Genomic DNA, 17,028 nt, shown 5'->3' with positions numbered 1-17,028 from the left:
AGAGATTTCAGAGAATCCTGTCAGTATCCTTTTTTTCAGATGCTGGAAATGTGAATTAATTCTAAAATAAATGGCAGGTGGAATAAACTTTCTTTTTTCCTGTGTGTGTAGACTTGTGTGTCTGTCTCCCCAACAGGCATGTTGGGGAGTCTAACTGAGGGTCACCCTTCAACTCTTTTTCCACCACTCCCTCTCTTCTAAAAATAGAGAAAATCTATTTAGACAGTGTTACCCAGATTACTCTTTTACTTAGGTACTTAGTTCTGTTCTGTTGACTAAAGCTCCCATAACTCTCCAGCAAAGAATATTTTCCTTTACTGTGTAGAAGTACAATACCCATTAGTTACTGTGTTATGAATGCTTTCATACGCTGCTGGGATTTAATTAAAGCACTGTTGCCTGCTTGCTTTTGTTTTTTAAGACGTGCATTCATTGCTGCATGCAAGGCAGTGAGCTTCAGAAAGTCAGAGGGCAAAAGGCATCAGATACTACGCACCGTAAGAAGTGCACATGTCCTTCTGAGTTACAGAACCTTTCCTGCAGTGAGGCTGGTCACGGTGTTCTGTGTGAAGAGTCAGGCTGAGCTCAGGCAGTGCTCAGCCAGCCCAGCAATGCACCTCTGCATCCCCCAGCTCCCTGTGCTTGCCAGCCTTTCTGCCTCAGGTGCATGAGAATGAGCCAGTGCTCTGCCCTCTAATGATAAAGTGTGCCATTAACTTTTGCTTAATTGGTTGTGTTTTCATCAGGTGATCTCCAGACAGGCAATTTGGAGCTGCTCAGTGATTATTGTGGTTTGCAGTGTACAAATTAGTGTGGGAAGTTGCTAACATTAGCCTTCCAACTTAGGACTTTAGTGGCAGTGTCGGCTCTTTCAGTGTTCATCCAAATTGTAAAAGGAAAGGAGGGAGAGCATGGAAGGACACTCTGTTGTCTGCCATTCACTGGGGCACCCATGCTCTGGCAAAGGTGTCATCCCATTTTCCAAACCTGCTTCTAGAAGCCAGGCAGCACAGGTGGGCTTCAGACATGGAAGGAGTATGATTCACCTCCTCCTTACCACCTGGATTTTTAGTATTTTTATTTTTTTTTTTTTAAGGATGATTAGGTCCTGGGAATGTCGTACTGGGTCCCCACCACCTCAAGTTTTTTCATAACCCATGTTGGACCCATTCTGTATGATGCTGAAAGCCTGATAACATCTGCCCAAGCTTCCCAAATGCACCTCAGTGCTGCTGCTACCCACTTGCTGCAGGCGAGAAATCCACTTTTTTCTGGCTAGGTGTAGATATGATGTGTTTACTGTTAAGCAGGCTTCCCTGGGCTCCCATTCCTGCCTTTGAGCTGTGGTGTGCTGCCTTGTGCCCACCCTGAGGGACCACATGTGTGTGGGGCAGGTTGCTGGGCTGCCCAAGTGTCTCATCTCTCAAAGCTGGTGTTGTGAAGGGGTGCTTGTCCCGAATCCTGGATGTTGGCCCTGAATTTTAGCGGAGCATACAAACGGGATGGAGCAGGGGCTGCTGGGGTAAGCTGCTCTGAGAGTCACTGTGGCTTGTGGGAATGGAGGACCTGAGCTCCAACTGCTCAGGTCTGAGCAGCCCAAACCTCTCAAGTGCTTGTGGTCAAAGTGTAGCTGGGATTTGTTCCTCAGTGAGGGGTCAGACCACTCAGATGGGCTTCAGAAAGACAAGACTGAAATGCTTGTTGAAGAGGCTGCTGTACAGGTGCAAGAGCACATCCTAATTTACCAACTATTTTCCATCACTTTCTTCTTATTCTATAGATGTTTTACCTATATACAGGGTCCTATGGACATCCGAAGGACATCATAGGTGGGCAAAGTTAGCAAAGAGTTCTGGTGTTTGTAGGGCAAACCCCATATAGCTTGCTGAAATTTGATTTAAAAAACAGAAAACAAAGAAAAAACCAAACCAAACAAAAAAAAGCTCAAAAAACCCCTCAAAAAGCCAAAAAAAACCCCCAAACAAACAAAAAAAAAACCACCCAAAAAACTCCCAAAACCACCCAAACTGAAGCATGAGCTAGCCAAGTAAAAAATAATTTAATGTAAAATACATCCCTCTAATACTTGTGTCCCTGTGGCAGGAGAGAGATCTGTAGCGATCATTTTGTGAGAGCAAAGCTGCCAAGTGAAATGAAGCATACTAAATAATCAATTGTAAATTCAATGTGAGGGGATCAATGCAACTTAGCAAAAGAACTTATGACCTGACATTTAAAATTCTCCTATTTTCAATAATCAGTGTTTCTATTAATAAAAGAATGAAAGAACTGTGGTCCATTATTTTCTTTTCTCACTCCTTTTCACACTTACTTTCTTAGCCTTTGAATGAAGTCTTGCTAAGTCTTATGGCGCCAAAGTTGTGACCCATGTTTCTAGAAAATCCTGAATTCTAATTTCAAGCAAATATAGAGCTTGGAAGAAGAGAGGAAGGAAATGGCCCAAACTACTTACAAAGAATGTGGACTGGGTAGGTCAGTTTGTTTTTGTCTTATGGCTCTGATCTTATAGCTGTTTTTTGCAACAATTGAGTCTGGAAATACTTTCCTTGCTTGCCCATCCCTACTTCAATGCATGAAAATTGTTCATGTGTAAAGTGATATTTTTGAGTTACAGGGAGACATAAACAAAATACAAAAAAATCCCTCTCATGTTTTCAGACCTGTAAGAGGATCCTGAAAACTGACAATATGGAATATAAAACTAAAGTGGAACCTTTTGTGCTTTGATGCCAGTAAATTTTAAAGTGAAAGCAGTAGTATTATTCTTGGGAATAATTTCTAAGTATGCTTGTTACCTTGCACAATCTGCTGTTTAATATGGATTAGTTTTTTCACACGAGAATCCCACTTGATACCTTGATAAAGATATGCTTTCTTGGAATTGCCTGCTTCTTCAGCATGAGAAGGGAAAAAAAGAAAAATGCAACACTGAGCTTCCTAGAAGCCAGGAATAGTCTTTACCTTGCTAAATTCAGTTTCTCCTGCTTGCTATTATGTGCAACACTGGCATTGTATCAGTGATGCTTCTTGATGCAAGAAGGCTTTGACTACTACCAGAATAAAAACAGATAGCTGACAAAGACTATTCGAAGGTAGAAGATGTATATTGATCAGAAATTTAATCTGCTTTGCAAATTCAAATTAGGCTGAATCGTTATACTGCCCCTCTAGACGAGGCATATCCATGCTTGTGTAGCACAATTAGCATCTGTAGGAAAACCAGTACTACTATGTAGTTGTTTCATAGTGGATTGTCTTCAAAATTTTCTGTATCCCGGTACATAGAGATCAGTTTTAAGAACTGAACACTGCTTGACTAATGAACCTAATGAAAAGTCTAGTGTCTCATGAAAATAAATGGTAAGTGCTTCTCTTCAGAACAAATGTGCCCAAATGAATGTTTTTTTCTTTTTCCACTTAATTATCTTTGAAGTACTCAGTTAAGATGTTCCTCCTGAACAAAATGTTTTGAAATGAGACTGAACATGTACATTTGCAAGCAGAAGTTCGCATTTTGGAAACAAGAGTCTCCTTGGGCTTTACAGACAGTCAATGAGAAACATCTCTCAAGTTCAGTCTCAAACTAAACCTTGATTCGGAATGGTTGGTCTCTCCCATGCCCTGTGGCTGGTGCTCGTGAGTTGGCTTGCCTGGCCTTCGCTTTGTGTCCAGACAGGAGAGGCAAGAGGAAGGTGAAAAAATTGCTTGGGTGTTTTGCAAAACTTGTGAAAAGTGGTTTTGAGACCATTAGCCACCTGTGCAGACGACTTTTGAGTTTTTAAGGGCAAAGTTTCTGAAGAAAAGCAAATCTGTGTGACCAAGCCCCAACAAAGAAGGTAGTGAAGAAACTTCTACCATTGCTTTGCCTCATTGGTCTTTGAAACCCAAGTCCCAAGAAAGCAGCTTGAGCAAGGAATGAGAAGAGAGTACTAGCATGATTTCTCACATGTGTGGATTTAAAAATCCTCCCCCTTGATGTGTGTTTATAAGCATGTGATGTAGCATAAGCAAAACATTGCCAAGCTGGCAGCTTTTGGACTGAAGACTGCCAGGCCCAACCAGGCATGGTGGATGAGCTACAGGCATTTTGGCAGGCTGTTCTCCTTTTCCCTGAGTCACTGGTAGGGATGCAGAGCAGTGTGAGAGCTGACTAGATGATGTGGCAAAGAGTATGTAAGCAGAAGCTAGTGGTGATTGAAATTGGGCACTTGTGCTGGGACAACTACTGCTGCTGGCTGCATTGCTGTAGGCTTTGGTGATCGATTCTTAGTGGAGTCTCTCTCCCCCTGCTGCTTTCTTGTGCACTGTCCTTCCTCAGCTCTGCATTCCTTAAAATACCTGTTGGAATTTTTGTGTTTGGCTTTGTTGCTAGGGTTTTTTTGTGGCTGTTGTTTGTTCATGTGTTTTCGCATTTGTGGTCATAACTGCAGTTAATTAAAAAATGAGTTTCTGAGAAAAATATGAGTGCTTGACAGAACCGTGCCATCATGAAAGACAGAACTGCAACTCATATTGGATTCTGTGGATGCAGGGTTAGGGCTTATTTGGTTCTCAGGATAAATTTTAAGGGGGTTTTTGGATGTATTGTATGTTCCTCTTCAAGAACTCAAATAAAGGGAGAGAATTACATGCTACTTTTAAGATGACCATGAGTACCCCACGATGTCTTTTACTCGCCTGGCCACTGCTACCCCCTGCCTTGATGTAGACCTGGAGAGAAAGATGTGCAGTGGCCCTAAGCTCCCTTGCCCATGTGCAACGTACATCTCACTGCTGTCATCAGTAACTGTCTCCTTTCTCCTCAGCCACGTGGTTTCTTTTTGGATTACTTACCTTCCTTACTGAGTTTTAACAGCTCAAAATCCTGCCTCCTCATTCCAAAGGTAGATGGGTAGAGAGTGGTGGAGGCAGTGCCATAAGCCAGGCTAGTCTGTGATACCTAATGATGATGATGTAAAGTGGGACTTGAAAACTCTAGATCCAGTAGATAGAGAAAAGTTGCTGTATGTGTTTCCCTGCTTTGTTTTTGCAGTTCTGTTCGTGGTCAGTTGCCAAGTCATACTTGGAGCAATGATTTTTAATTTCAGAATTAACCAGTAATGCCATTGTCTTGACTGCACAGAAACTGTTATTTCTTTACCTTACATTTGCAGGCATGAGAACAAGCTGTTGTCTGCTAGCAGCCTGTCTAACTTAACCACAGTCAATGATGGCAGTAGACTTTCCAAACTCCTGCACTGTCATGTTTCTGCAGCCATGATGCTGGGATATGGGTTAGGCAGTTTTCAAAGTGAAAAAAAGCATTTTGCAAAACTTGTCAAAACATGTTTGCTGAATCTCTCATGAAAGTCATAACTCAGACTGTGCCAATACCAGTAACTCTTCCAAAAAGACTTGATGGTGTCTTCTTGCTGGATTTGCTTTTAAATGCGTGATAAAGTTGCTATTTCCTAGCCATGTAGAAATCTGTTGTCCTCAAGAGCTGACAACTACGTCTTCTGAAGCTCTAGCAGAAAAGTGCAATGGCTTTTTGGTGGAGTTGTCTTTTGGCTTTTAAGTGAAGTCTATTAGTGATGGATGTCTTCACACTCAACAGCAGAAGATGAGGAGGAACATGCTTGTACACCTGCATATGTTGAGAGAAATGTCTGTGTGCTGTTTGAGTTGGGCATAATTGAAAAATAAAAATTTTTGTGCAGTTATTTGTTGGGTTTTTTAAACTTTGTGTAAAACATACTATCTTATATGAAGCAGTGGTCTTGTAAGAAGTGCTGGTGCCTTCAAAGGGCTGAGGAAGGTACAAATTTATTCTGCTTCCCTTTCAAGTCAGTAATAATATATGTTTTAATCCAGTTTCTTGTTTTTAAAGTAGTATACCATCACTACCTCTGTGCTATCTCCAGTTACTGAAACAGGAGGAGTTGGAGCCTGTTGAAGGTTAATCAGCAGCTGTTGTGCAGACCTCAGGAGCAGGAGAGCCGGTGCTTTGATCTGATGTGGGGAATTGACAGACAACAGAAATATCTCATTTTCAAGGGCATTTTGCTCTGCAGGAAACTAACCCCCTGAACTGGCCTTATATCCCATGGCAACATCTTCATGGCTTTGTTCTGCTTTAAAGCAGGAAAGAAAATAGTATTATGTAAGAGACAGAACTCAATTTATTGAGAGGAAGATGTTAGTATTTTACTCCTCAGTGTTTTCTGAGGAAATTGTGAATATTGCTGTAAGGGTTTGAAAACTAATTTTACCCCATTAAGCTGGATTAAGTATGTGCCTTGATTTATGTAGATAATCAGTTCATGAAGTTGAGTTTAAGGAACTGAAATTTTGATTGCATTTTCAAATAAACTTACAAAGCTGCACTTTCTTTCACTATGTACAGGGTTCAACTAGTCCTTCTCTGTAACTCTGTCCATCCCTTTCCACCCTATCATCCCTGAATAAACGCTGTTGATTCCTGACTGTTGGCAGAGAGGGGTAGCCTGGCTGTTGAGAAATGGAGCCTATGGTGGCACTGTCTTGGTGCAATTTCTGGAGTATTCATTGAATTCCCATTTGTACATTTTGTGTCAGTAGTAACCACAGAGCTTTATAGTAGATCCCACGTTCAGCCACCACTGATGACCAGCTCTTCTGGAAGGCTTTTGTTGATGGAAAGCAACACCAGGGAAGCCAGGCAGTGCAAAGGAGGGCATCTAGACCAACATTCTGAATTAAAGAGCAGTACATCAGACAAATGGCCATTACTGCTTGTTTCCCTGGTCTTAGATATGGAAGAAGAGGTCTGGTTTTCTGCTCAAGAGGCTGAATGGTTCATATGTGAACTAAATTCAGTGAGGGATATTCAGCTTCCTGTGAACTTGCCATTGAGTAGTCTGGCCAGGCACTTAGTATGGTTTTGGGTACCTAAATTTAACTGTTTTCAGTAGCCAAAGCCAACAGGGAAGGGTGAGTTTTCGGCACAACAGCTGGCTATTAATATGAAATTACCAAAGTTGTGGTCTTTTCCTTGATGACTTCTTTCTTTTTATGGCCCCTCCTTAACTGTTGTCAGTTTGTGACTTAGGAAAGAGAAGGAATGAAGATAAATGTGGTTTTGGTTATCTTTTGCATTGAAAAACTATGTCCTGCTTGACCCAGTTAATAGCATCTCTTCCTGTCTCTCAGACTGTATTTAGAGCCAAGCTACTGAGGTGCATAAACAAAAAGTTCTCTAAATACATATTGACTATTGTTCCTTTCACTTTGCCAAGCCTCAATAGTGACATGCTTTTTGAATGCAGATGCAGCATAACCTACATTCATAGCTCTTCATTTAAAGCAATTTTAACTGTTTTGAATCAACTGCATTGATGTATTGACTGGGTTTCACATTATAAGGTGTGAATGAGAAGTGTTTGCACTGAGATGAGAACACAGTTGTTATACAGTATCTGCTTTTTCATATGTAGACATATATATGATATATATGTATATAAAATGTAATTAATGTGCAGTTATTTTATGCAGCATACAGCATGGATGCATATAAAATCTAACTTGTTAATTAGAGTTTTGCAATGAATGCTCCACCATTTTACTTAATTGAGATAAAGTTCTTTATTAATTTTGTGATTTTCAGCATATATATCCAACAGAAAGTAAAAAAAGAATGAATTTTTGTCATCTCCAAGGAAGACAAGAAGTAGTGTTTGCATTTTCAGCATCAAAATCTGTGAGGTAGAAGGACCAGGACTTCTCCAGGTGGTCGTGCAGCTGTGAGATCAGCAAAGCTATTTCCTTTCAGTTTTGCAGTCAGGAGAAATTTATTTGCTACGGAAATGATGGCGTACAGTTGTTCTTCTATGAACACTATTCCAAGTATTTTTACAACCTTACTTCATGGAAATAAAAAACATTGAGCTGTAGTTAGTGCTCCATAGCTTTCTTTGCCCTATTACCGCAGAAGGCTGGCTGTCAGAGTGCTCTGGAGTAACCCAAGACACCAAGCTTCTCCCTGCAAAAGAGGTTGAGGTCAGTGTAGCCACCATGTGCATTGAGAGGATTCCTTCCTCTGGTGGGTCCTGTATGCCAAGTCTTGTCCATAAATTAGGCACTGGTGAAGATTTTGTCACCAGTGCGTGGCTAATGCGCTGCAGAGGGATGGCAGCTGGATCAATGTCTGTAGCTTGCATAGCTGACGGGGTATGTCTTGCCAAGACCTTTTTGTTTTGCCCCACCCATAGGAGCAGGCCCATGGACAGACGCTCCATTGTAGAGCTACCTTGCCAGGGAACATGTTGTATTTGCATTCCAGATGCCTCCAGCTTTGTGAGCTGCATTGTTCCAGCCTTCTTTGAATAGCAGCTATTGACCCCTAACAATGTACATTTGTTTAAATCAACCCCTTTCCCTGCTTTAAAAAGCTTATTATAGCACTAGTTCAACGAAGTGAAGGCTTCTGTGCAGGCCCCTTCTTTTCCCCTTCACAGCCAGAAAAACATTTTGCAGCATTAATTATTTAATTTCAAGATGGAAAACATTCTTCTCCTTCTGAGAGGCTATTTTAAATGCTGAGGTTTTGGCAAATTTTGTTGCGGCTTAGTGTTTACAAGCTTTTCATTGCTCTTGAAAGCATAAACTTCACGTTACTTGAGCTTCTGAGATGCTGGCAAATAATAAACCAGTGGAATAACAGAGGTTTGGTTGTCCTGAAGCACTTCAAGAACTTTACTGCATTTTGGCAGATAGGTTTTTTTGCTCTTTATGTGTGCATTTAGGTGCATTGAATTCACGTAGAAGGAGACGGTGGAGACTGACCAGGACAGACCTTTAGTGTCCAGCAGCAGGCTGGCAAAAGTATTTCTGGGGAGGGAGGGGAGGATGGTGTGTGTAGGCTGGGACCAAATTCTCTTTGCTGCTTAGGGTGACAGTAGTACATGCATCTGGTCTTCAAGCTGTCAGGTCTCCAGAGCCTGATGGTGACAGTAGCCACCATCATTAAATCCCTTGCAATTTGTGTTTGCTGTGGGGGAAAGCTTTGCTGTGCCTTGCTGGGAAAGCTTTGCTGTGCCTTGCTCCTGTGGGGTTATTAGGTCAAGGCAAAAAAGACCAGTGAAATAAAAATTTTCTGAGAGCTGGACAACCTTGTAGTCCTTTCATTTTATGCCATAACCATCCCACTAATAACAAAAAAACATTCAAATGTGAAACAGTGATTGTCTGACTGAGTGACGTGGCTTAATGAGCTGAGGATTCTTTCTCCTGGTGTCCTCTGTTAAGTCAGGAGTATCTCATCTCATGAGGTTTCTATAGACACTACTGTTGAACATGTTAGTAAAGTGTTGCCTGCAAGTTGATGGAGGTGATCCTACCCCTCTTCCCAGCCCTGGGGAGCTGTGAACTGGAGTTCTGTGTCCAGTTGTGTGCTCCCCAGTGCAGGAGGGACATGAATATACTGGATAGGGTCTAAGAGAGGACCAGAAATATCATGAAGGTCTCTCTCCTAGGACAAGCTGAGAGAGCTGAGAATTCTCAAGCCTGGATAAGGCTCAGAGGGAATCTCACCAGTGTATGTAAATACCCAGAGGGAAGATAAAAGAGGAGGGGGCTCTTCTTGGTGGTGCTCAGTGACAGGCTCAGAGGCAGTACGCACAGACTGAAACACAGGAGGCTGACATTGAACATCAGGAAGCACTTTCTACTGTGGGAGTGACTGAGTGCTTTCACCCCAGTTTTATGAGATCCTGCTTGAGCCCCTGGGCTAGAGGCTCACCATAGGTCCCTGTCAATTTCAGCCTTCATGATGCTCAAATGAAGTGAGGACATTCAGGAATCCCAGGCAAAGCTCAGCTCACCTTGCTTTCACTGTATGGCATGGTGTAGCATGGGTACATCATCATATCATCTGTCTTGCTGTGCACTCATGCTTGTGGGTTTCTCTGGGTCTGGATTGAAGGCACTTGAGACAGTAGTTCATGTTTGGACTCAAGTGTTTATTATTTCTTATCAGTAAAACAGTCTCACTACTGTGAGTTTGGCAACTTTGCATTAGAAGGCACAAAATGGCTAACTATCTCTTGTTAAAAGGTCTTTTAAGATTAAACTATCCAATTAAGAACTGACACCTAGATAATTTTCCCTTTTAACTCAATAACTGATCCCACAGAGCCTCCAATGTGGTTTTTTCTGCCCAATTACAAAATGCCACCCAAACCCATGAAGAAGAAGGAAGAAGAAGCAGGAAGAAGAAACCCAGGATGACACCCTGTGCCCTCCACCTTGCTTCCATCCACAACATACTAAGAATCCCAAAACCTAAATTTCAAACCCAGTGATACACCTACACTACTCTCTATAATTTATTTCACACTTTTGTGGATTCTAGTCTATCTTGAACTCTAGAAAACTTTCTCCATGAATGAGGGTCAAAGTCAGTGCTCTCCTGGGAGTCAGGGCACCCCAGAGCAGACAGAGAAATATTCCAGGTGCCCTGAGTTTCCATACACGCTTATGGGTTTTAGACCAATTCCACGGTGAATTAAGTGGGCTCTGCATCACCCAGCCCCACAGGGCAGCTGCAAGCCTCAGGTTTTCTCTCTCATGCATTCCTGGGGACAGTGAGCTGATGGCAGCACCTGCATTAATGTGAAAAAACCCCTTGGTCTCTACATGGTGGTTGTGGTAGATTTTCCTTAGTACCAGATATGTAGCCTTCAAGTTATCATTGCTCCTGTGTCTTACCTGAAGGACACAGGACATTCCTGTTTCCTGGCTCTTGTGCAGAGGTAGCAGAGGAAGTCCAGGAGCAAATCCCTCACATCAGCCTTGCTTCCTCTGGGAAGTGCAGGGTGAGAGGTACCCTTGAACCAGTCAGCATGGGGATGTTTTTAGTGTTCAAGAGAACAAAAACAGAGCAGTGCCCGTGGTTTTCCAATGACCAGAGTCTGATGTAGACCCAGGAAGTGTTCCAGCTGCTGTTACTGGATTTTGAATTTAATATTCAAGTCTTATCTATTGCTTTTACCACTTCTCAGGAGGGTCTCCCCACTGTATCCCAGTCCTCTGCTCTCCCCCACTCACCTCAGGAGCTGGTGCTTGCCTTTCTGCTTCCATCTGCCTTAACCGTGCACTTTTGAGTTTATGAACACTGCATTAGGACTGCTTCAGAATTGCTGTATGCCTAGAAACCATCTGACTCGAGGTTTTGGAAATAAAAGGACAAATGCTCCACAGGTGTTTGCAGCATTGAAAATGGAAAGCAGTTTGTGAAAAGATGCAGGGGCAAAAAATAGAGGGATGCTCTTGCTTGATCATTGGTGCCCAGGTGAGCTCTTCCCATTTAGGGGTACCAAACAGCAAGAGTTTTAAAATTCTTCATGAGTACTATTTTGTCTCAGTGCTGCTATTGTTCCATCATAGAAAGAAGAATAACATTTATTCCACATTATCTAAAAGCATATGTAACTGGTAATGTGGCTGAAGTCCATGGTAAGCTTATGAGCCACTCATCTTAAATAGGAAGCAGAATTTAAAAAATCTGTATTTGTCTCGATTATTAATCAGGACTGCACCCCATCCACCTTAAAAAGACTTTATGTCTGGTTTCTGTGTGTGACAGTGCAGGCAAGGACAGCCTTTGGATGCTAGCATGCAAAATTATTTTGTTTTTTTTCTATGACTGAACACCCAAACCTTATGATTTTCAGGTATATCCCAGCACTTTCATATCACTCCTTTACTTTTTCTTTAGGAGGATATTTTACTGTTCTTGTGAAAAAAATCTCTGTTCTCTGAAAGCCACTAAAATACTGTTGCCCTGATATGGAGCCAGATGTTTGAAGGGAATGGAGTGTAGTTTTGGTTGGAAGTCAGGCCATGGGTCGCTGCTGCTAAGCGTTTTCATGCCAGCTAAAGTCTTCTCCTACGCAGGAGCAACTTGAATGTCTGTTGCTTATGGGATGACTTTTGCTGCAGCTGCAGCATCAGCTGTGGTCCTCCTCCCTTGTTCTCCGTGCTAGATATTTCTGTTTTCTTAATGCTGCATCTTCACTACCAGCCAGGTGGTAGATGGAACATTAAGCTCTACCTGCTCTGCTAGACTGCCTTGTCTCACTGACGGTGTCTCCAATGCCTCCATAGCAAATATCTTTGTAACTTTGCTTGCTACTAGTGGGTCTTTTTTTAAAATCCACTGCATTGCTGTGCAGCCAAGAGAGGAGAACCATGTAAAGGAAAGTAGTTTAGAAAAAAGGTGAAAGAAGTGCTGGGAGTGTCTGACTGAGGTTGAAAATAAACAGGTAGGGAGCCAGCTGGCTTTGGGGTGGATCTTCTAAACTGTGTGTAAATTCAAACAGGGTTCTGTAATTTTACATGTGCTAGCATGAGGCACATGACTCAGAGAATCAGAGGATTGGCTCCAGCTGCTCTTGCCGGCATTTAGGAACTTCTGAAAAAAAAAGGCACTTCAGTGTAGTTCTCCTGTGTTTACTGATCGAGCAGAAACCAACAAATACTTGCTAAGAGATTATTTTATTTTCTTTCACTTGCTTATTTGGGTTTCTCTTTCTCTCCTATTCCTTGAGAAGTATTTCCAGAGAAAAATAGTGAGTAGAATTATTTCTTCAGTTTTTCTGTTATGTCATCTATAATTCTGTTTGTTTTTTTTTTTTTTATTGCAGGGGTCTCGGGTCTGGCTGCGAGAAAATAATCAGCATTATCCCAGCACTGTTCATTCCTGTGCAGAAGGAGTTGTTGTATTCAGGACAGACTATGGTCAGGTATGGACATTGTTCCTCTATGTTTTGTCTTTCTCACAACTGTGTAAAAAATAAGCTCTCACAGAATCGCAGAATAGGTCAGGTTGGAAGGGACCACAGTAGTCATCTGATCCAACCTCCCTGCTCAAGCAGGGTCATCCCAGAGCACGTGGCACAGGATTGTGTCCAGGTGGTTCTTGAATATCTCTGGACAATCTGTCCCAGTGCTTCATCACCCTTTACCTGCAGTAAAGAAGTTTTTACTTGTGTTTAGGTGGAACTTCTTGTGCATCAGTTTCTGCTGGTGGCTTATTTTCCTGTTGTTTGGCACCACTGAGCAGAGCTTAGCTCCATCCTCTTGACATCCTCCCTTCAGATATTTCTACAGATTAATGAGGTCATTTCATAGTTGCCTCTTCTTGAGGTTGAATAGGCCCAGCTTCCTCAGCCTTTCTTAAGGCTGTGAATAAAGGAGATTCTCCAGACTCTTTACCAAGAGGTCTCAGCTGGACCTGCTCCAGAAGCTCCATGTCTCTTGTACTTTGGACTCCAGAACTGCACACAGCACTCCAGTCACCAGGGCTGAACAGAGGGGCAGGATCATCTCCCTTGACCTGCTGGCAGTGCTCTTCCTAATGTATCCCAGGATACCATTGGCCTTCTTGGCCATAAGGATGCAGTGTTTGCTCATGGACAGTTTGTTGTCCACCAGGGTCCCCAGATTATTCTGTGCAGGACCCTGCACTTGCCTTTGTTGAATTTCAGAAGGTTCTTCTCTGCCCAGCTCTCCAACGTGTCCAGGTCCCTCTGAAAGGCTGCACAACCTGACGTATTGACCTCTCCTCTCAGGTTTGTGTCAGCAGTGAACTTGATAATAAGGGACTCTATTCCCTCATCCAAGCCACTGATGAACAAATTAAATAACACTGGGCCCAGTATAGAATCCTGGGGGACACCATGAGTGACCGACCTCCAACCAGACTGTGTACTACTGATCAGCACCTTCTGGGATCTGCCACTCAGCCAGTTTCAAATCCATTCTGCTGTCCCCTCATCCAACATAACACTTACTGAGTTTGCCTATGAGGATTTAGTGAGAGACAGTGTCAAAAGCCTTGCTGATGTCAAGGTAGAAAATATCTACTGTGCTCCCTGCATCCATCCAGGTAGTTGTTTCAGCGCAGAAGGCCATCAGTCTGGTCAAGCATGAGTTACTTTTAGTGAATCCATGCTGACTACTCCTGATCACCTTCTTGTCTCCTTTGTGGGTCGAGATAGCCTACAGAATGAAGCACTCTATCACCTTTCCAGGGATTGAGGTGAGGCTGCCTGGCTGGTAGTTTTCTGTGTCCTTCTTCTTGCTCCTTTTGAAGACTGGGGTGTTTTCCAGGAACCTCCTGGCTTGTTTGCTGTTTAGCTTTCCAGCAGATGCCAGGGTAGTTAAAGCCCCCCCCATGTGACTTTGAGCTGCTGTAATTGCCTGTAGAAGGGCTCACCCACCACCTCCTCCTAGTCAGGCAGCCTGGATCAAACACCCAGAGTGTCAGCCTTACTCATCTGCCCTTTTGTCCTGACCCATAAACTCCTGACTGGCTCATCATCCACCCTGAGACAGAGCTCAATACATTCCAAGTGCTGCCTCACCGAGAGGGCAACTCAAGCACTGGAGTGCAAAGGTGAGTTACATCTATGCCAGCATGCCTGGCACGGGACAGCCCATTCTGTTGTCACGACCCCTGGAATTATTGTGGTGACACCAGCTGTGCATTTTCTCCTCGTGTGGAAGGCATAGTGGGAAGCTAAAAGGTTTGTGAATAAAATATTAATTTTGTATGACCTGAATGTGCAACTTGGTTGTAATAGTTCTTTCTGTTGCCTCTCCAGTCAGTTGCTATGATTGTCTGACAAAGCTGAAGTAATGCTGCTGGGTGTGAGAGCCTTGTTCCACATAGGTTGGTGATTATGTAGTTTACTGGAGGAAGGTGGCCTCTCCAAGGTTATATTCCCTTACAGTAACAGAAAGTTGGGGCTGGCAAATGGCCAAAAGCATGTCTTTCAGAGACAGAGAACCCTTGCTTTCTTTGCATGCCTTTCTCCAGGCAGGAAAGGAACCAGACAGAATTGCAGAGTGGCTTTTGATGGGCAAAACATAATGTACTCATGATTAAATTGCTGCTGTGCTGGCACTGTGGGATAAAAATGATGGAGAAACCACATCAGTGAAGAAGGGAAGAGCTGTGTGTGTCATCTGTCTGGACTTCTGTAAAGCCTTTGACACGGAACCCCACAACATCCTTCCCTCTAAACTGGAGAGATAGGGATTGGATGGATGAACTCTTTGGTGGATGAGGAATTGGTTGGATGGTTGCATCCAGACTGGTGGTCAAGAGCTGAATTGGTGACAAGGATGTCCCTTGGAGTTCTTTCTGGACTGGGACCAGAACTGTTTAATGCCTGTATCAACAGCGCTGGCAGTGGGATAGAGCGCAGCCTCAGCAAGTTTGCAGATGACATGAAGCTGAGTGCTGCAGCTGACAAGCCTGAAGGACGGAATGCCATCCAGAGGGACCTGGACAAGCTTGAGAAGTGGGCACATGCATATACTTCATGAAGTTCTATGAGGTCAAGTAGAAGGTCCATGCATTTGTGTTGAGGCATCCCCTGGTATCCATACAGATTGATTGAGAACAGCCCTGCCAAGAGGGATTTCAGGGTGCTGGAGGGTGAAAAGCTGGGCATGAGCTGGCAGTGTGTTGACAGTCCAGGAAACAAAGTGTATTTTGCATTGTATCAAAAGCAGCATTGCCAGTAGGTCAAGGGAGGGAATTCTGCCCCTCTACTCCACCCCTGTATCCAAGTCTGAGCCCCCCTGACTGAAAGGTCATCGACCTGTTGGAGCCATGGAGGAAGGCCATGGAAATGATCAAAGGGATGGAACGCCTCTCTTGTGAGGTCAGGCTGAAAAACTTGAGGTTGATCAGCATGGAGAAGAGAAGGCTCCAGGGGGACCTTACAGCACCTTCCAGTACCAAAAGGGGGCCTACAAGAAAGCTGGGGACAAACTTTTTAGCAGGGCCTGTTGCAGTGGGACAAGGGGTAGCTTTTTAAACTAAAAGAGGGTAGATTTAGATGAGATTAAGGAAGAAATTCTTTATTTAGAGGGTTATGAGGCACTGGAACATACTGCCCAGAGAAGCTGTGGATACCTGAAAGTCTTCAAGGTCATGTTGAATGGGGTTTTGAGCAACATAGTCTATTGGAAGGTATTCCCCCTTGCAGCAGGGGGATTGGACTAGATGACCTTTACAGGTCTCTTCCAATCCAAGGCATTTTATGATTCTGTCATCCTTTTCTCTTGCATCAAGTTATTGGTAGCCAGGTTATTGGTTCTCAGATTTGGGATGTTTCATATTTTGACATTTTTTACTGAAATTTGAAGTCCAGTTAAGTGGAAAGGCTGAAACTGTCTCCTCTGTTGGCTTTTTCAAGCTAAAATAAGAAGGCTCCATCACCTTAAAGCATCACCATTACATTTGAGCTACAGTGTAGAAAAGCTGTTGTGTGTGTTGTTACACTAACATCCTCCAGGAAATGTCATCTTAAACAGGTCTTTCATCTTAAACACGAGCCTTCTCCAGCTCCTCGTATGAGTCACCCACATGCTTCCATGGGAGACTACCTGTAATTTTCACAGGATTTTGTAATTGGATGTGTAGCCATAAAGAGCATGACTTTTAGAAGTGTTTTGAGCTGCAAAATCCTTATACTTAAGGGAACCACAGATGCACCTGTAAAAGGGACAGCTTGCTTTGGTGCCCCAGAAAAGAATGGCAGACCTAGTGCTGACATCCACCAGCAGAAAAGTTGCTTGTTTGTCGTGTTCTGTGTACATGTTTTGTGTGATGTTACTGCCTTTCCACGATGTCCATAATGCAAGCTGAAACTTCAGGTAATATGGGAAAGTCTCATGTCTTTACCATGATGTCATCCAATTGATTGCTTAGAAAACCCTGGTGTTACAAACATCACTGGGCAAAAAATTGCCTCCATTATTTGAGTGTGCATGTGTTAAAATCAGGTAGTGCAAAATGGGAAGGACATAGGGATCGGCCTTCAGACCTGTGATGTGGCATTCCACCTCCTCAGCAGGTCTGTGCTGGCAGCTGCACAGCCAAAGGCATAGTAGAAATTCACTGCATTTGATAACTTTAGTCATTTTCAGGGCTTATGGTTTCAGGAGTGGACTTAGTGTGTAAAAGGACTGTGC

General features: G+C 43.2%; 1 protein-coding gene across 1 annotated transcript in view; it reads left to right on the top strand.

The window, feature by feature from the left end:
* Nucleotides 1-12,677: 12,677 nt before the first annotated feature.
* The window catches only part of MYO10 (myosin X), a gene marked incomplete at its 5' end in the record, with an annotated part of 126,993 nt that continues 122,642 nt past the window's right edge, over nt 12,678-17,028 (top strand). Inside the window, 1 exon segment of the mRNA XM_031058256.1 lies at nt 12,678-12,782. Within this exon segment, the coding sequence (XP_030914116.1) occupies nt 12,678-12,782 (105 nt within the window).

The sequence above is a fragment of the Geospiza fortis genome, unplaced genomic scaffold (assembly GCF_000277835.1).
Source record: "Geospiza fortis unplaced genomic scaffold, GeoFor_1.0 scaffold281, whole genome shotgun sequence".
In the NCBI taxonomy this organism is placed as follows: Eukaryota; Metazoa; Chordata; class Aves; order Passeriformes; family Thraupidae; genus Geospiza; species Geospiza fortis.
The sequence above is the reverse complement of the archived record's forward strand: the minus strand, read 5'-3'. Positions and strand labels throughout refer to the sequence as shown.